This window comes from Thyridium curvatum (assembly GCF_004353045.1).
Source record: "Thyridium curvatum strain D216 chromosome Unknown NODE_68_length_238363_cov_78.500886, whole genome shotgun sequence".
NCBI lineage: Eukaryota > Fungi > Ascomycota > Sordariomycetes > Thyridiales > Thyridiaceae > Thyridium > Thyridium curvatum.
In genome coordinates this window covers 127012-146533 of record NW_022156823.1, presented here as the reverse complement: position 1 = coordinate 146533, position 19522 = coordinate 127012, and the positions used below count along the sequence as shown (strand labels likewise).

Sequence of the window (19522 nt, the reverse complement as noted above, 5' to 3'; positions counted from 1 at the left end):
TCTCGTGCTCGGATGTGTTGGAAACGAGATTCATTATTTTCATGTTGGTCTAGTTAGTAGAGCCCCGGCTAGGTAGACTCGTTGGGGATATAAGATGAGGGTGGGAGTGAAGGTCGAGTTCCTGTCCCGGTTCCATGCTCTGCTTTCCTCCTGTTCAGGTCCATCTCTGTAGAGCTCCCGGTCTCCGTCCAAGTAACTCCTGTTTGCCTGGCCTCTCAAGAAAATAATGGCTGTCCAACGTATGCTCGTCGGCGCCGGCGCCCTCCTGGTCGCCCTCGGCAGCGCCCAGGCCCACGCCATGGGCGTCAAGGCCAACAACAACGGCCTCGAGGCCCGCCACGACGACACGTGCAAGCCCACCGCGACAGTGACCTGCACCGTCATCGAGAAGGAGATCGTCACGGTGCGCGAGTACTACACCGTCACGGCCACGGGCGCCGCCGCGTGCAACGTGACGACCTCGTACAGCGCCACCACCCTGCCGACGTCCATGGTTACCACCTCGAGTTCGAGCTCAAGCTCTAGCTCCAGCTCCAGCTCCGTCTCCAGCACCTCCGAGACGTCACCGACCTCCTCCGCCCCCTCGTCCACCCCGACCGCCTGCTCCGCGCCCGTCTCGTGCGGCAACCTCGGCTTCGACTGGGCCTACTACAACAACACGGCCCGCAACACGGACGAGACCTACTCCGCCTTCCGGCCCGACACCTTCAAGAGGGTCCGGCCGCTCTACGTCGGCACGTCCGACCGCGTGGGCGGCACGTACTCGGCCGAGGACGGCACGCAGTCGCGCACGGGGCCCATCTACGGCTCGGCCGTCAGGAGCCTCAAGCTCGACTTCTTCGCGCTCAACCACCACGCCTACATCTACGCCTGCGAGGCCGGCACGTACCGCGTCGACGTCCCCTACGCCAACGACGCCGTCTACCTGTGGGTCGGGGCCAAGGCGTACGCCGGCTGGGCGGACGGCAACGCCGACGCCAAGGCGCGGTACAACCAGCCCGACCACATCGCCGGCCGGGCCTCGTTCAAGTTCGACATCCCCGCCGACACCTACGTGCCCATCCGGTTCGTGTACGGGCAGGCGCAGTACGGAGGGGGGTTCAGCTTCAACGTCACGGCGCCGTCGGGCCAGGTCATTGTCAGCGACGCGGCGAGCGACAGCCCCTACGTGGTCAGGAGGTCGTGTGACGGGGTCATCGCGCCGGCGTATCCCCCGTTCGGCGCGGAGATTTAGACAGTTGGAAAAGTGGTGTATTTGTGATGCAGGGGGCGGACTGCCGTGAATGAGTTGGGGTATCCTGGTTCGACGAGCAGTATGTGCCGGGACACTTGAACATATCATAATTCCTTAATTCGAATGAATTGATGCCGTGTACAAAACGTCCGCAAACATTCGTGTGGTGTGAGTATATTTTGACGAACAATAATCTATCTATTTTGCTTCGAAGTGACACTACGATAAATTCAATACCTGCAAATGACCACTGGTGTCTACATGGACAGGCAAGACTGTTGAGCCTTGTATGGTATCGAACCAAACTCATACACGCCACCCTCAATCCTAGAAACCTTCTGAGACGATACCGAAGCAGGTTGCATCGATCATTGCGACCAAGTCTCCCTTAAGGAACGGCACGCATCACGGACTTCTGCCTTGAATTTGCCTTTTTATTCTCTCATCATTATCAAAAGCAAATCCTATTTCGCATTCGTAGACACGAAAGCAAATATCCAGATAGCATTTCTAATCTGGAAGATCGTGTTGATTGGGTTTCGAATTCCATGGGTTCGAAAATAACATGAACCTATTGTGTCATAACATCGTTTCTGGCTAACCTCGGGTCAGAGCCTGGGTACATTATATCTTGACGCCAGTACGATAACCACATCGGACTCAGCGATCAGATAGGATTCCCCAAAACACTCTCTGATCCTGTGAGGAAAGAACAGAATTGTGGGAATGAAACATAATCAAGTGAAACGAATGTCTGAAGGAAAGGAACTTAAATCAGAACGCACACACAAGCCTGGTCGTGACCAGCTGTGGAAACTCTTGAACTTCCTTGACCTCCGACATCGCCACGGGACTACTTCCCTGCCGCTCTGCATACCGTGTGGCTCTGCAAAAACAGTTAATTTCCTCTCCAGGTCGGGCGTCTTTGCCAATGTACCCGTGTGCAACATGACTTGTGACACATGCGAAGTACCATCAGCACTACTGAGGGTCGGGAACGAATGAGTGGTAGATATAGATGCGGGTCTCTGAAGGCGATATTTCAGTATGTGACGGCAATTCTGCCATGGCCGTAGTCGTGTTGCTTTCGAGCCAACAACTCCGGTGAGCCTCGGAATGTTTGGTGTGCTCATGAATCATAAACCGGTCACACAACCTCGCCAAGCTTCGTGTTGGTGGTCGGGCCAAATGCGAACACCACATTCAACGCTGCCCACAACTTGACTTCGAGGGCTAGAAACGAGTTATCGTTCCTTGCACCTTGAAGCCTCGGTCGCTTTGGATGAATTCCAAGTCCACGTCAATCCTTTCGGGACCCTTCGTCGTGAAGACGATTCATAGCTCCGAGGAGCTACGGACGATGCCTGGGAACGGGAACGGCTCGCGTGGACACGGCAGCAATGACACCCGCATGGATGCCCTCTGTTTTGAGAATAGTATGGTTCTGGGCGAGCGAGCATGGGCGGCTGATATGGATCTTGTGCAAAAGGCCATGCAGGGTATGGCACCCAAACTTGATTGAACTGAATGACCATCAGAGGCCCAAGACTAGTAGGCGCGTGGTCTGGTCTGGGGTTGAATTTCAGGTTTACTTTGAGAAATGGAGTTTTGAGTGTCTAGAATATTGCCATGGATATTGGGAAGGAAGGTCTGGAGATCCGACAGATAACGATACGTGGGGCGACTTTAAATGCGTGTGCTGTCTGGTCGAATCTCGCAAGGCTGAGCCCAGGCAGCTGGAGATATGGCCGGGGGGAGGAACATGGTTCTATCGAGTAGCTATGGATGTGCTGTTCCTCAGACTGCAACGTGGGCGAATAGATATCATGTTGTACCGTGTTTTGGTTCTGGTCAGGTGGCTGCATATTGCCTAACCATTAAAGTATGCATGCGGGCTTCGGGTCGGGCGCGAACAGTGATAAACATCACAAACGGTCTTTTGAGGGGAGGAAGCCTTGCGAAATGGCTGTCCGGAATTGAGCCGACGCTAGGTGGCGCTCACCCTTGTAGTCCTGGCGCGTCCGACGCGTCAACTGACTGAATTCGCTGCCCAATCATTTATGTTCGCCCACATAATGAGAAATGACAATGCGCTGGCTAGATGCCGTAATGAAGCCCGGCCCCTCACATGTCCTTCAGCTCCTGGGTCTCTGAACGGGTCGGGCCGTCATGGGATGGATCAGAACTGAGACCACCGCCAGTTGATCTGCTGCTTGCAGCGCCATATCTAAGGTGTGAGCTACCTTTGGTTGGACACAGGAGATATTGACGTTCCACGATGTGCAACACGGACTTTGAATTATGCCTTGCGGTTAGGCTGTACGTTGCGTATTCGAAATGGCCCAACCACATGAGTACTGGGAAGTTCTGATCGCTTATCACCCAGGACCCAACCTCAAAACAATAGTTGCTGAAGGTTTGCATTGATCAGGCCCTTTTCATGACGTTTCAATCTCGGTAGCGGGAGGTCTTGAAATCAGGCCGCCAATCTCACCAAAATTTGGATGTGGCTTTGGACGAATGAGATGAGAACAGCAGTAGTAAGGCCTTTCTGATTTGACGATATCTTTGTGCTCGTAGTCTTCGTCAGGAGGACACGTGGAATGTACGCTCGGGATATCGCGGTGATTGGGCTTGGAGAGTGTTACAGCCGAAGGCATTGACAGTATTTGCCAGCCGGGCAGCAACAGCAGAAGCGAAGAGATGGGTATGAATGGAGTTCTTGTGAACAGACTCAAGTCTACAGTTGTGATCAAGCTTTGAATGTCTGTGCAAAGTAGAGAGCTGAGCAGCCTTTGTCCTTGGCACAGGTCAAGTCATCCTGGCAACTGTTCGCCGCGATTAGCGTACGTGGACGTTACTCACGGTCTTCCTGTCTTTGGCAACCCCACTTCGCAACTTGGGGTCACTTGATTGCACCGATAACCTGGGGGGAATGTTCGAAGGGTGCATTAAATGACGTGATGTTCCTCTTGTGACTGCGATATTACTTGTTACTTTGACACATTAAGATTTGTAAAGCCCAACAGTGCCAATGACAGTAGTCGACTTTTGCAGCTCTCTTTTTGATTTGCGATAGATTCAAGTCAACATGGAAAAACCAGACAGACGGACATGAAAGCAACCAGCTTGCTCTTAGTGGAGCTTCGATTATTCATGTTCACTGCCTGAGAAGATATACCTGATTATGCTCAATCCTTGAGAATTGGCTCATCAAAAAGTCATTGTGCCTCGAGTCTCCATCCAAAGCGATGACGAATAAACATATTCAACGAAAATTCATGCCAATCGACTTCTCCAACGGGACGAGTTCTACGAGGGATGAGTGAGACCTCTTTCGGTACCTGACCAGCAGGACTGCTTCTCTCGCCCTTGCCATATCAGCTCGTAATATCCTAGTCGATGTAACTGGGCAACTTCGATGCCATCTTTGAGATGTGACACAGCAAGGATTCAGCGGATTCATAGTCAGCGGAGCTACCCACCGATGCTAGAACCTGGTGGGGAGACGAGAATGAGGCCGGGCCTGCCGGACCGTTCAGAGTCTTGTGAATCCTACACGTTCCTCCGCCACCGTGACGGCTCCTTCCGCATGTGTTGGCATGTACGTAAGCATGGATGTGTGGTTCAAGCGTCGTAACGCGCTCTGGGGTCATGAGAGAATATCCAGACATTCCCATGCTGATAAGTTCTGTGCAACTTCGGCGGCAAGCAGCGGTGTAGACCGAAGGAACTTCACTCCTTTGAGTCAAAGGTGCGACTGATCAAGGGAGGTCCTACGATTCGCGATGACTTACGCACAGCATGAGCAATATGTCTGCTTTGCACAAGCGGCACTGCGGCCATCATAGAGATCTAGGCCTTGCAGGATGCCGTGGTATCCATTCAGTAACGGCGTCTTCGGTATTATGTCACTCCAGCGCTCAGGTGCTGCTGCAGGCGCTGTGGATACGTCTACAGGCGGCGAATACGAAGAGCAGCTTAAGCAGCAACCCTGCTTTTCATGTGCCGATCCGATCGGCAGTGCATGGGTTCCGGCTCCGCATTTTGGCATGCAACGTTGAATACGAAGGGTGCACACGACCAGTCCCATGGGTGGTTTCTTGATTTTAAGCCGCCTGCCGAGGAGACCTCCATAATTTTGCTTGGACAGAGAGCGCTCTGCGCGCCAACACATTACCACGCCAAGTGTCGCTTTTTAGCAGCACTCGTATTTGAGGCTTCGCTTATGTCGGACGGGATGCGGTGGGACCCCCGGAGCGTGATCATGAGGAAAATACCCGGTTTGAGGTTGACAATGGCGGTACTGCTGCTGGCCGAAATATGATAAAAGGGCCGGATATCCTCGAGCTCGAAAGCGAGAGAACAATCAATATCATCAAACAAAACAGCAATCACAACACAATACAACTCCTCCTTCACCCCAAGTCTCCACCAATCCAACATCATGTACATGCTCAAGGGCCTCTCCGTCCTCGCTGCCGCGACTACCGCGCTTGCCGCTACTGGTATGTTTGACGCCACCAAGACAACCGCCCCAAAAACAATCTGGATATTGATATTGCTTCACAGTCTCCTACGACACGGGCTATGACGATGGCTCCCGCTCTCTCACCGCCGTGAGCTGCTCGGACGGCGAGCACGGCCTCATCACCCGCTACGGCTGGCAGACGCAGGGCCAGATCCCGCACTTCGCCAACATTGGTGGCTCCGACAGCATCCCCTCGTGGAACTCTCCCAACGTAAGTTTCCTTGCACCGCGGGAGGACCGCTTCTCTACTACCTGCCGTCCGAGCAGAGCGTGTTGCTGACCGTGACTACCACAGTGCGGAACTTGCTGGCAGCTCAGCTACAACGGCCAGTCCATCTTCATCCTGGCCATCGACCACGCCGCGGCCGGCTTCAACATTGCTTTGGATGCCATGAACAAGCTCACCAACGGGCAGGCGGTCGCCCTGGGTCGGGTCGAGGCTAACGCCGTGCAGGTGGATGTCAGCAACTGCGGCCTGTAATGATTGCTGCATTGGAGACTCGCTGAGATAGACCTATATGTATAATGATAATGAAGCAAAGATCTAGTCCTAATATAGAACGCTCATATCCTGGGCCTCAACAAGCCTCATGTCACTTTTCGGATGCTTTCAAATGACGGGAATCCACCTTGACTGCCTCCTGCCTGGGCTCTAAATCTGGAATCGCCATCTGGGATCCTCATCGCCTCGCCAGTCGGTTAGCTCACCGACTTCCCTGACCTCCGCAGCAGTACTGTCTCGCTTCTCATTCTCCCTCTTCAGAACCCAGTACAGCAGACCCGAGACAACGACGTTGCCGAGCAAATAGCCCAGCGCGAAGCTGTGCCCGACGACGTAGCGCGGCCCGTCGAGCGCGCGGTACAGCTGCGTGCCCAGCACGGCCCCCAGGTTCCCGATGCTGATCTGCATGGCGTTGGCGACGGCGCGCTTCGTCTGCCCGGAGACGTTGATGGCCGGCCACGACAGCGACAGCGCGGTGGCCGGGTAGATCCCGCCGGCGGCGAAGAAGGTCCCCGCGTACGAGACGCCGGGTCGGCCGACGGGGTCGGTGTTGCCCAGCAGGATGGCGTACCCGACGGCCGCGAACGACGCGGAGCCGGCGATGAAGAGGCCGCGCTGGTTGAGACGCTCAGACAGGCTCGCTATGGTCAGGGTCGTCACGAACGCGAAGGCGTACGGCGGGATGGTGAGGAGCTGTGCGTTGGCTGCCGTGTAGCCGAGGGCGCTGATGATGGTTGGCTGCTCTTGGAGGTCAGCACTGACACTCGGGACAACGTGGCAGCTGGAAGCGTGAAGGTGGTCGTACTAGGAACAGGGAATAGGTGTACAGCGGAAGGCTCATGGTGTGGAAGCTGAGGCCGTACAGCCAGCACTTGGGATCTTTGAGGGCCGTGAGCACATTCCCCCACGTAAATGCCTCGTCGTGAGTTGCATCGCTGTCGGCGGCGAGGCGGGCTCGGACGAAGGCGCGTTCTTTGTCTGTGAGGAACTGTGCAGTGTCTGGGTAGTTGTAGATGAACCAATAAGCTGCGACTGCCACCACGATTGTGGCAAGGCCTTCCTGTCGTGTGATTGTTTATCAGCATGACTGCTTGTTCGAGGGAGAGGTTGGACGCTTACAAGAATGAAGATCCAATGCCATCCGTTCGCCCACACAGTACCCTTCATGAACCCGATTCCCTACATTTGGTTAGTCGATGCTCCGAATGATCGAAAGAGCGGTTTCTCAACGAGTAGGGAGGATATACATAAGCCAAGATCCCACCAAACGACCCGGCAAGGGCTGCTGCGCTGAAGAATAGGGAGATGCGGAACTGTCGCTCCCGGCGCCTGTACCACATGGAGAAGTAAAACACAACGCCAGGGAATAGGCCGCTCTCAGTGACTATGACTAAGGTCAGCTGTGTTCTGAAGTAAATAAAAGGCCCTTTGGATGTTTTCTCACTTCCGAGGAAGAGACGAGCTACGAAGAATCCGGCAAGGTTATGAACGACACCCATGAGGGTTGCGACAATTCCCCAGGCAATCGTCAGTGTGGGCAGCCATAGCCGAGGGCTCGTGCGCTTGAGGATGATATTGCAAGGGATCTGCTCCAACGACAGTGTCAGTGTTGCCCTAGAAAACATCTCTGTAGGTGATATTACCTCAAAGAGGACATATCCGATGAAGTAGAGGGTGAGACCAGTAAGGTACTGATTTCCAGCTACATTTCGAAGTGTTAGGCATAGCACGACAGTTTAAAAGGGCACAAGGAGCGGATTAATACTCATATTGAGGTCCTTGGCAAGGCCTTCGATTTTTGCGTTTCCGACTAGACGAGAAAACCAGGTCAGATACGGATGATGATCTCAAAAAGGTCTGGTACCATATACCATTACTACGGTCCAAGAAAGAGAGGAGATAGAGGATGCCGACAGCCGGGAGCAATTTGATATCGATCTTGCGGAGCAGAGACTTCTCATTGATCACGGACTCTATGTTGATGCCGCCTTCGAGCTCTGATTCGGGCGGCGAGAGGTCATCTGGAAGCTTGGTCTGCTTCTCCTCGCCGCGTATGGGAGAAAGGTTCCTGTCGGCCATGACGAACAAAGCCGCAGAAAAGGGATGGATAGGGCAAAGTTCCCCTCTCAAACAGAACCTCTCGTAAATGCAAATAGAATAAATTAGTTATAGAAACACAGAAATTTCAAGTGATAGATTCACTGCATGCAGCAATGAGGTCGGGGCCTGAAAGGATGCAGCATTTTGCCCTTTAAACTAAGTTGATGCCGTCTGCTAGGGCATCATCCTGATAAATTCCCTTTGTCGACGTGCATTGTTCAACTACCTGGGTCAATGGCGACATTGTCCTGCTAATCCTGAAACTGCTATAGTGAAGTTCGTTGAGGGGACGTGATTGGGCCACCAGTTGTGGATGCATCTCGCCTTGCCGGGGTCAGATCACGACATCAACTTAAGCCTTCCTGCCAAGGTGGTCCCCAGAGGTGCCGTGGGGGAGGCGTTCTTAGTGCAAAACTGTTGACAGCAGCCGGCTTGGCTGCTAAACACAGAGGATAACTAACAACTTAGGCTGGGAATGAAAGTCTGGGTCTTCTTCGAGACCAATTGGGGAGTGCGACTGTGTTGGTCGATTTGCAATAAAAACTCTCGGAGCCGCCCCCAAACAATTTCAAGCAGGGGCGGGCGAGCGGCAAGTTCCTCTGCACAGCGGTTGAGAATGAAAGACAAAGAGTGAAAAGACTTTGCCTTTGATCAATTGTGCTTTGTCGTCCTGTTATGAACCATGTTCATGAGAAGAAGCCTAGGCGATATCTAGAAAGGAATGGAGCTTCCGTCCCACTTCAAGAATGCTCCGTTATCTTTATGAGTAATCCCATCAATAACATTCATGATGCCGGCGATGCACGTTTCCATGTCATCTTCCCCATCCCATTCAGTCAGGCGCGTGGACAAGAATCCCGGCTCCATGCACACAATAGTGACCTTGCGGCCCTCCTTTTCCCATTCCCGTGCCAGCGTGACTGAGTTCTGATTGAGAGCGGCTTTGGCAGTACGGTATGCCATGCACGTACCGAGGGTGTTGGCTTTCGAGCAGTCAGTTTCAGTGTGACTGATGCCCTGTTTCAGGGATGACTTACTACTGATCGACCCGAAGGATGACGAGATGTTGACGACCTTTGGCTCAGCGGCCTTCTCCAAGCTCGGGAGGAAGTGTTTGGTAGCGAGGAACGGGCCCTTGTGGCGTGGGGGTGTCAGGTCTGAATCATGCGAGACACATGTCGCTCCTGGTACTTACCACGGCCATCACCCGGAACTTTTCCACTATGGCGTCGTTTGTTTGCTCTTGCCAAGCCTTGGGATGGGGTGGAAGGCCTTGTCGAGGTCAGTTGCTAATGAGATGGAGGGTGTCGGGGCAGTGACAAAGAGCATACCTCCCACGTTGACCAGGAGGTCGAGTGGCTCGTCTCCATACTCTTGAGCAGCTGTCTTGATTGTTCCCTCATCAAGGTAATCGATCTTGAGAATCCTGGCACCTGTGGCCTTCAACTGTAGCCGGTCGGTCGCAGGAGGGTTAGAACTGGTGGCGAGGTTTCAAAGGCTGCAAGGTGTCGCCTACATCTTCCACGCTTGGGTCTGTCGCGCTCTGAGGCCTGATCGAGCCGGTGACGTTCCAGGAACTACCTGCCAGTGCCTTGAGGATATTGAGGCCAATGCCTCGATTGGCACCTAGGTCAGGCGTTTAGCAGCTGGCTTGGTGTCGGATTCTGGTGGGGAGAGTGAAACTTACCAATGACCAAGGCGTTCTTGCTAGCCATCAGGTGTCGATTCCTTGAAGGATTTGTGAGGTGTCGACGATGGAATTTGTGCGAGACTGATCTGATGGCTGGAAAGGACGGAGGTGACGTGATGGATATTAAATGGGAAACTGCCTGCCCAATGTCACTCAGGTCGAGGTCATGAGGTTGGCCCTTCCTCTTCAAGCCTGCCATTCACTTGCTACCTACCTAGGTACTTGAGGCAGGAACTATTGGTTTCAGTGCTGGAAGTCACCAGCCTGGGTGGCCTGTGGCCTGAGCGCTTCGCCCCCTAGCACACCCCCCTAGCACACCCCGCGGGCTCCCGAGGTCGTCACATGTATTAGCTGAAGATGCAATGCAGGAGGGTAATACATCCAAAGCACCAGGCACTTTGGATGTACTCGGCCTCAGATTGGAAAATATTCAGGCCACCAAGAAGCTGCCAATACGATGCAACCGAAAGCCGTACGGCCACCTTGTCAGTAATACGCTGTCAGAAAGTAACACAGGCCCAAAATCCAGGCCTAGTACCAAGGGCTGTGTCTCGAAAGGCTCTCAAAAAGCTCTTGGTATCGTGAATATCTCTACATAAGCAGCAACTCGACCCGTACTCTCGAGCACAGCTGTTTTATGGTTCTGAACTTCTCAAGACCCATTCCAATACACATACATGCTCAAAGGCTTTTTAGAATCTCGAAACCGATTGTGTTACGAACTGCGAGGCTATACTTAGCTGTTCATGGAACTCTCAGATGTGGCGGAACCTTCGAGAATGGGAGAGATTTGGTCCATTTCAACCGAGGATGGTAACATGCGCCTCTTTCATCCAACCCACTGCTGAAGTTTACAAAATGCAGGAAGACAACAGATTTGCAGCCAGTCAGGGAAAACAATTTTGCCGACTCAATCCGTCAGTTTCCCATCCGCAAGAAGGACACGCACATCCTGAGTGGAGAGCATTACGGATTTCTTACGGACTTATTCTTTAAGCCAGCCACCAACACAACAACACATGCGAATTTCAACCCAAGATCCAAGAAAGATATCCGAGCCAAATTCTCCGCTTCTCTCCGATACGTTTTCATATCAACCGTGATAAACACGGTAGGCCGCAAGTATTAGCCGATGTGGATGCAGAAGACGAACTTGAGCCTGGGCTGACTCGCAGCCTCCCAGATGCGTAATCGTCTCTTCTGGTCTTTTTTGCGGGGATGGCAATCAAGCGACTGGCTCCGAGTAGTGGCAGCTCGGTGTGGAGTTGATCCAAAGCTTGTGAGGAGGCACCTGCGTTTCCTTGAGACCCGGAACTTCTAAGACATTCCTACCCTCCCATCTGACAACATCAGCATCTGGCGTCTCCAAATCGCGCCCATATATTGCAGAAGAAAGAGCTTTGGCCCAGAGAAAGTGCTGCAGCTCCGGAAGACAGAGGTCTCTAAGTCTAAGTACCTGAACAAGATAAACCACAAGAAGACTCTATCATTCGCAGATTTGGTATCATCGACGGGTCCGCATCCATCACTCAACAGGATATTTCTTTCTGCGTGCATGCAAAGAAGGCTAGGGTCTAGATAGGTGAGCTACTTTATACCTTTTTGACTATCTCTCTCTGACATGGTTCCTAGGCATGGTCTGGCTCGATAGCGGCCGGGCATTCGACACATCTCCAACCTGTCCCTGGCTAGATGATACGCCTGGGAGCGAAAGACACGACCCATATCTGCCACTGGTGTATCACCAACCAAAACATTGCCATCTCGCCGCCAGAACTTTTCGATCCTGCCCAAAGTCATACGGGCGCCGGGCCTTCTAGCGTGGACACACGAAATTCGAGCCTCGTCTTACTTCACAGCCAATACGGGACATCCCTCGACCAGAGTGTCACTAGAGTCGATGCGTTCTACGCATTTAGTGAATTGATCTCCCTGGCTTCGAATTCCGAGAATCAGTTCCTAAACCTGCTGGCAACACAAATCGATACTTGCATGAAACGCTTTCACGGATCGGAAGACAGCGCAATAGATAATCTTCAATATTTCAAGACGCTGATTAAGAACACATCAAACGCACCGAACAGCTCATATATCTGCTGGAACATGAAAATAAAACCAAGTGGCCGCAAGCAACAGACCATAAGGCAATCGAAACTCGAGGAAGCCACCCGGCTCCGACTTCTCGACAACCACAAATATCTCCTAAGGCGTGGCGAGACCTTGGTGAAGAAGATACAGGGCGGGACTAGTACGATTCAAACTGATACCAGAGCTTCACAGAAGTCAATCGAACAGGCAAGAAAGATTGGGAGAGTCACTTTATTGGCATACTTATTTCTACCCTTGTCATTTGTCACATCCATATTCGGCATGAATATGGTGACATTTGATGAAATTGAATGGGGAATTGTCGCGTTGATTTCGGTCCTTTTCGTGGTGCTAATTCCATCCTTAATCTTGTGCTTCTGGGAAGAGATGAAACCGTGGGTACATTCAAACACCAAAGCAACTATGTAGTGTATTTGAGCAAGAGGACAGCCCGATTCCCTAGATGACATCACTGACTCACATTCTATCTCCTAGGGAGCGGTACTGCCTCCTCAATCTGCCGCCCAGTGATCTCGTCAGCCGCCCAAATTTGCCCCATAGCAATCGTGCACCCTGTAACCTTCCAATGCTTGAGCAAAGTATAGACTGCTTCAATTAGTCAGTATTACTTGGTTATAGGAAGGAGAGAATATTGGGCTGTTCACATACGTTGCCGTTTCAAACTCTCCTCTTTTTGCGTGAAAGTCCCCAAGGTTCGCGTACATCTGACAGACATAGTGCGATGCGTCGCCCACCGTCGCTTTGAAATGGTCTAGAGCCTTGCGGTATGCTTGGCTCGCTTCGAGCATTGAGTTCTGTTGCTTTCATATGTATCCCGAGCAGCGATAGAGAATCCCCAACCTGACATAGTTGTTAAGTACTCTGTTGCCATATGGCAGAGGGGATGAAGGGAATGCTCACTGGAATGAGTGCGTTGTGCTTGCTCGCTTTGACCAATACTCGAGGCTCCGATGGATTGGCGTTATTGCTTCGCCATAGCGCCCGAGAGCCGCAAGGGCGAATGCCTGATGGGTATTCGAGAAGGTCGGCCAATTGTCACCAGACTTGAACGCAGGGCTGGCTTCTGTCAATTCTATTGCAACTCTGGTGTTTTCGATAGCTACCTCATAAAGACCAGCAAGCCTTTGGGCGTGGGCCAACTCCCCGTAAGCCATCGCCATGCGGTCTTCTCTGAATTGTGCCCTGTCACAAAGCTTGAGCCGGCAGTCGAAATGATGCTGGGCATAGTCAAGATTTATCTTGGGATGTTCATTGACTTGGGCTGATAACGCGGACAAGGCAAAGTATGCATCGGCTCGGGTTTCCTCCATCTCTGCCGCCAGGTCGCTCGATAACCGTAGCACTTCAAGGAAGTGAGGCCGAGCGGCTTCGAAATCGCTTCGCTCAAAGAGGTACGTATGATCAAATCAGCGGAAGTGCAACGACTTTGCCCGTCTGACTACTCACCATCCCGCAAAGACCAGGAGCTTTGCCATGGTATGCTTCAGCTGAGAAGAGCCGATGATGTGGGAGTACTCCGGGATGAAACTACTGAGTTTCAGAATATGAGGTAGGAGCTCTTCCGACCGTTTCCATGTGGCCGTGTCGTGATCGAACCTCAGAAAAGGCGTAGGCCATGCTTGAAAGGTCGATTGCGTAACGAAATTGATAATATCAAGGCTCCGTTGCTCCGACATTTGAACACGCACAACGTCTTGTACGAGGCGATGGAGTGATAATTCTCCCTCCATCTTGTTCCGCCGTACAAGCGAAACTCTGGTCAACTCAGTCCGAGCCTGGATGTATGACGGCTGCGTCATGGGAAACCCCATGGGAACCTCTGTAACTTCAGGTGCGTATTTGAGGAAGATAAATTCCCCAATCGAATCGGGACTCAAAAACGACATTGCTTGCAGAAGCGTCAGAGCTGACTTTGTGAGGCTATCGAGAGCCCATACGGTGAAAAGCGAGTGTGGATATTGCTCTTGGAGCACCGGGGGTCGCTCACGAGCAATCGTCTCAATCGACGCCTGCTTTTGGAGGAAGCCGAGAAATTCATCCAGCGTCATTTCCCAGCGGTCAATCAAGGCGGCCACTTGGGTTATCGCGAGGGGAAGGCCACCGAGCCTGGTGGATATCTTAATGGAAGCCTGCTTGCCTGTCGCCAGTTCTTTGTCAGGCGCAACGGTAAGGTGACGAAGGACAGTGACAGCCTCATTTGGCTCGAAAGGTTTGATGTCAACCCCGGGCCGACCACGCATTGCCACGGGATCTCGGCTCGTAATGAGAAATGAACCTCGAGTTGTGACTGGCCAGAACTTTTTTAAGAGTTCCAGGTTATCCGCGTTGTTGAAGACTAGGAGCCAATTGGCCATTTGGCTCTCGACAGGGGTAGTTCCGCTTGTCGTTGATGCATCACTATTTCGTTGACGCTTCATTGGATGCTTGAGCCACTCCAAAGCGATATTGCGGCTGACCACTTTATTGGATCGGTCTGTATGTCCAATTTGAGCAGCAATACTTGCAAACCCTTCAGAAAGCTGTGTGAGCCGGTCCGCTTCTACCCAGAATATCGCATCGAACCTATGTTGGTGCGTGAAACAAAATTCTTTGGCGATCTCTGTTTTGCCTATTCCCCCAAGCCCACAAAGTGCAAACTCATGTTGAGTCAATTGACCATGAGTTGTTTCGTCCAACTCGTGGAGAAAGGTGTTGTCAATCAAGAGAAGGACGTCTTGGTGACCGCAGAAGTCCTTGTTTCTGATAATTCCGGCCAGCGTATAACATGGAACAAGCAACGTGTTCTTGGCCGTCCCTGGCTCAGAAGGCGAGGTGATCTCATCCACAGAATGTGCAGAGGTTTCATCACTCTCGGAATGAACTGTTACTCGATTATTAACTGTTGGCGAGAGTCGTCGTTTGAAAATTTCTCCTCATCATCGCACATACCTCCGACCTCGTCTTCACTCACATGATACAGACTTTCAGCCAAGTCGTCATTCACAGTTGCCCTAGAAGCCGTTGCTGGTGTATCGGCTCCTGATGCGGGGAAGTACCCAAGCCAGTATATTTTCGAGGAATCCTCTGATACTTCTGGACATCTTACCGCCTCTTTTCCACTGAAAGATGCTGTAATGATCGGCGTTCACTACTGCCAGCTCCTCAACAGGAATATCGATTCGCCCAAAATCCTCATCAAGAAGCTGCCCATTTTGGAGCGATTAGATTGTGCAGGGTTCAACAAGATCAATCGAGGAAAAGGAAGAACAACTCACGATGTGTTTGCTAGTTTGGAAGGTTTTGTAGCAGACCTTTGTTGACTGGTCTTCACAGATTGAGAGGATTGGAACCTTGTTGGCTGTTTGTTTGAATCTATGCGAAATGTCGAGTACGCTCGGTATACAGAGCTCAGTACTTGAATAGCACCGTGGGGACAATTTGAGCTTCAGCGAGCGTACAATTAGTGTCAGCCTCTGACGTTCAGTTGGCCAGTCTTCCTTGAGATGTGGCGTTCCGACAAAGACCGTTCCCTTATGGTATCCTCGTATATTTTCAAGTTATTGTGACGACTTCGAGCCATGGATCTCTGTCAGAGCCTGCCACCCAGTCAGCTAAGGCCATGAATAAGCTACGTTTAGACATCAAAGAAAGAGTCCTGTGACTCTTTAACCACCAAGCCACCTAATCCGTGGCATATGAACACAACAGGACAGTTTCTAATCTGTGAAGTGAATATCATTGTCAGTGAATGACGGGTGATATATGCAATATGATTTATGCGAACACCAACCTTGTCGCTTTCAACTAGCAAGTGCTCAATGAGTTTCTCGGATGCAGCAGAGAGCGAGTCCCAGATTGCATGGTCTTCTTGACTCAGCCCGTACTCATAAGCAAGTACCAACGAATTAGTATAAGACGCGATAATATCCGCCAGAAACGTCGACGATGATTTCAAAATCGTCTTTGCCGGCTTCACGGATAAGTCGGGAACAAATGAGATGCTAGAAGGTTCAGAAAAATGATGACTTGTTCCCTTAATCACTGGGAATCGAAATTATCATACCACAGATCGAAATTGCTTGAGCTAGTTGCCTTTGTCGGGGCTAGCTGATGGAGTCGTGACGTATGAGTCTCTTTGCTATCCTTGTGTAGGATTGGCAAACTCATGATGCAGCTCGCGGGATGCTGGGAAGAAAGTGTGGGGTGATGTCGATGGCCCGCGTGTTCATCTGGCACAACCCGAAGCCAGTGAGGGGAGGAGCTGTCTGGTCCTACCAGCACAGCTGGTAAAGGCGTTTTTGGTTTTCCAGAGACTCGCACGCACAGCAATAAGCGCACCACCACACAGCCTGTGTCTATGATGGCTACATGCAATGGTCTGTGGGATGGGAGTGTGGTATTCAGAGTGTCAGAAGAACGGGCTGAGCTGACGAGGCATCCGGACTGGCTCCTAGGGGGAAGGTTCACTTTTGATCTGACAGAAAATGACCCGCGCGGTCATCACAGGTTGTTCTTAGGGGATGCAACCTCACTTCACGAAAAGCCCTGGCATGTACGTGCTCTTACAGGTAAGAAAGAAAGGGAACCATGGAAGCTTGGTCTCTTGGATGTGTTCGAAGCATGCAGAATATCGCATTTTGGGGCGAGGATGTTTGATGGTTTGGGTAGTCAGGTTGCGAAGCATATGCGGCAGCCCGGACTTGATGGATGGCCGAAACCAGTCGGGAGTCGGCACGTTGGAAGTTGGGCAGCAGGTGAGTTCCTGAGGCACACTGTGAATTGTACTGTGTTGCATTATCGTAGGCAGCACAAACAGAGTGTTCAACCTACAACGTTGCCCGGGTGTAATATGCCATGAACTTGCTACACGAATCACGGCACAAGCGACCAATCATAGCATTAACCCATGTCGGGAGAGTGCAGATGCAGCAACTTGCGAAACAAATGCGGCCGTGTTGGTTTCCAGCTGCAAATGTGGCGTATGTGATATCGTCCCGTGCTGCTCATGTGCAGCGTGACGATTCGGTGAAGGCTGCAGTCTCCCAGCGTTCTCGGACACATCCTCTCACCCAGATTGTTTCTGTGATCCGCCTGAGATCCCGTTTTGGTTGCGTGATCACTTGCATGGACCACTTATCTGCAATGGCTACCCTGTTTAGATTGCCGTAGGGTACAGCAGCGGAAAAGTGTGTCTCCCATCGGTTCATCTAGATGGAGAAATGGTATGTGTGACGGTAGGATGTGTTGTCAAGCAGTCAAGTGCCCCCTTTGGTACCTTGGGATTGGCGGAGAAACCACTAGCTATCTCTGCTGATGACTGTTAAAGGATGGCTGGTCTTTCTGTGGGCTCGGTCATTCAGTGTAGTAGGATCTTGAAGGCTGCGAACTTTCGCCTGAGCTTCCAAGCGCTGGCCACTAACTTGGTTCACCTTTCATAGCGGGCAAAGAGCGAAGACATCACTACTACCATGAAAGATAAACTTCAGTATCTGTGCAATCTCCCGATCTATCGAGAAGAGCAGCCCTATGAGCTCTATGGCTTGCCCGAGAAACACTCAGAGACCCGCACGAACTGCGACTTTGAGTCAAGAGATATCGACGTGACAGACTGCATGTCTGCCCAATGACATTTCAATCACAACCCATCAATACATTTACCACCCGTCATCCTGCCCTTTGAAGGCCGAGTACTTCGAAAAGGTTGGCGGCGAGAAGACGGTGCTTATGGCATACCTGGAGGAGACGCTACAGCTTGTCAAGGACATCTTTCAGCCTGTGAATGCTATCTGCTTTGATTGGAGGGTATGTATTATGCTTATATACTGATTATTGACTCTCTGGATACGTCACATGTGTGAAGCGGAAAGCTGACCTGGTTCATTGTAGTTTCGTCGTCGAGATCCTACAGTCAGCGGCCGGATCCCACCGCGTGCACTCGAAGATATTCGCAGTTTTGCTCTCCCTACAGGTGATGTGGTTCATTGCGGTACGGTTTAACACGCTCAAATCTGAAACTAGAAACGTGATAATGATGACAATGGCAGACTACTCTGCGTCAGGTGGGCTTGATCGTTTGAAGGTTCAGCTTCTGGAGAACGAGCTTCAAGAATTCCGGCTGAGAAAACAGAAGGCGATGATTATCAAGTAAATATCATTATCAAACCCAATACCTCCATTACTATTTCCTGTCGTTTAGTTGCTGACAAAAACTGATAGTGTATGGCGTCCTCTGAACGACAGTGTCAAGAACACGCCTCTTCTCTTCTGTGATCGCCGATCCGTCCCAAAGAAGGACCTGATTGAGGTCCACAAGGTGCGGTCAGACAAAGTAGAGAAGTCATATTTCCTATTCCATCGTGATTACCATCGATGGTACTACTTGTCTGGCCAGCGAAAGGAAGAGGTCGCCATTTTCCCTACTTGGCAGTCTGATTCCAGGGATGACTTTGCTGGTAAGCGACTGTTTGCAACCGCGATAATATGGTATTTCTCAGTGGAGTCTCTTTAACACAATGTAAGACTGTTGTCCGCCTGGCGCTGGAGCGTCAGAGACCGATGGGTGGCAGGATCCTCGTGAAAGTGTAGAGGTGAGGATTCTTGTCATTCTGAACGAAGATTTTCAACAAGTGCTGTAGAGCTCGTTGAAGTGAGAGACGGTTCAAGGGCATTGTTGTCAAGAGCAAGAGAGGCGCATTTTCAGATTCAAACGAGTGTCATTCAGTCCTACATAAGCAGCCTCTGCTACATGGTGAACTATCGCACGAACGAAAGAAGTCCAGTATCCTGCCAAAGAATCCCAAGCCCTTGGGATGTGGCCGTTTGTAGAGCTTCACCGGAAGAGGAGAGTGGAGAAAGAAGGCAAACAGTTGGCTGTCGGGCGTGCAATAAAGACTACAAGAAGGTTGAGCTCAGCGTCTTCTCTGTCTGTCTACACAAAGAGTCTTGCTTACCTTGACCGTTCACCCTAGCGGCTCTTGCTGTCGAGCTCTGACAACAGGCAAATCTTGGAAGCAGATTCAGCCTTAGGAACATCCTCGAAGAAGCTAGGTTGAGAAAATTCATTCTCCTTGATCACTTCCCTCCATGGCTGTTTCTTCGTAATCTCCTCGGTGCCGATCTGTGCTGTCGATCGTCTCAGGGCCTATAATAACTTCCTCTGGTCTTTTGCCAGAAAGGAAGCGTCTGTCAATGAACCTGACCATCACTTAGCAAGTAAGGTAGAATGAGCATTGGGTGTAGTAAGTGGGGGCAATGCAATTTGTGCATATTGTTGCCTGGTTTGTGTGAAGGTGGCGGGGTGAAATCATGTCACACATGTTAGACATGAAGGCGCCTTGGTTGGCATATCAAAGGGATCAAAGCGAGCGCGTGCCACCT

General features: G+C 51.5%; 6 protein-coding genes across 6 annotated transcripts; 3 read left to right on the top strand and 3 right to left on the bottom strand.

Moving 5' to 3' along the window:
* Positions 1-226: 226 nt before the first annotated feature.
* On the top strand, positions 227-1234 carry E0L32_009429 (uncharacterized protein; the record flags this gene model as incomplete). Its single annotated transcript, XM_031144393.1, has 1 exon — positions 227-1234. One exon carries the CDS (start codon positions 227-229, stop codon positions 1232-1234), a length of 1008 nt encoding a protein of 335 aa, XP_030991096.1.
* A 4447-nt stretch (positions 1235-5681) lies between these two features.
* On the top strand, positions 5682-6246 carry E0L32_009428 (uncharacterized protein; the record flags this gene model as incomplete). Its single annotated transcript, XM_031144392.1, has 3 exons — positions 5682-5742; positions 5807-5976; positions 6061-6246. 3 exons carry the CDS (start codon positions 5682-5684, stop codon positions 6244-6246), a joined length of 417 nt encoding a protein of 138 aa, XP_030991095.1.
* Positions 6247-6417: 171 nt separating this feature from the next.
* On the bottom strand, positions 6418-8346 carry E0L32_009427 (uncharacterized protein; the record flags this gene model as incomplete). The annotated part of the gene is made up of 7 exons (XM_031144391.1): positions 6418-7048; positions 7131-7327; positions 7387-7446; positions 7515-7651; positions 7712-7969; positions 8033-8077; positions 8139-8346. The coding sequence occupies 7 exons, from the start codon at positions 8344-8346 to the stop codon at positions 6418-6420; spliced, it is 1536 nt and encodes a 511-aa protein (XP_030991094.1).
* Positions 8347-9078: 732 nt separating this feature from the next.
* E0L32_009426 (uncharacterized protein) lies at positions 9079-10082 on the bottom strand (the record flags this gene model as incomplete). Its single annotated transcript, XM_031144390.1, has 6 exons — positions 9079-9350; positions 9405-9501; positions 9563-9639; positions 9699-9813; positions 9884-9993; positions 10055-10082. The coding sequence occupies 6 exons, from the start codon at positions 10080-10082 to the stop codon at positions 9079-9081; spliced, it is 699 nt and encodes a 232-aa protein (XP_030991093.1).
* A 2980-nt stretch (positions 10083-13062) lies between these two features.
* Positions 13063-15356, bottom strand: E0L32_009425 (uncharacterized protein; the record flags this gene model as incomplete). The annotated part of the gene is made up of 4 exons (XM_031144389.1): positions 13063-13543; positions 13613-15026; positions 15095-15264; positions 15313-15356. 4 exons carry the CDS (start codon positions 15354-15356, stop codon positions 13063-13065), a joined length of 2109 nt encoding a protein of 702 aa, XP_030991092.1.
* Positions 15357-17364: 2008 nt separating this feature from the next.
* On the top strand, positions 17365-18653 carry E0L32_009424 (uncharacterized protein; the record flags this gene model as incomplete). The annotated part of the gene is made up of 5 exons (XM_031144387.1): positions 17365-17367; positions 17828-17947; positions 18032-18131; positions 18190-18289; positions 18362-18653. 5 exons carry the CDS (start codon positions 17365-17367, stop codon positions 18651-18653), a joined length of 615 nt encoding a protein of 204 aa, XP_030991091.1.
* Positions 18654-19522: the final 869 nt, after the last annotated feature.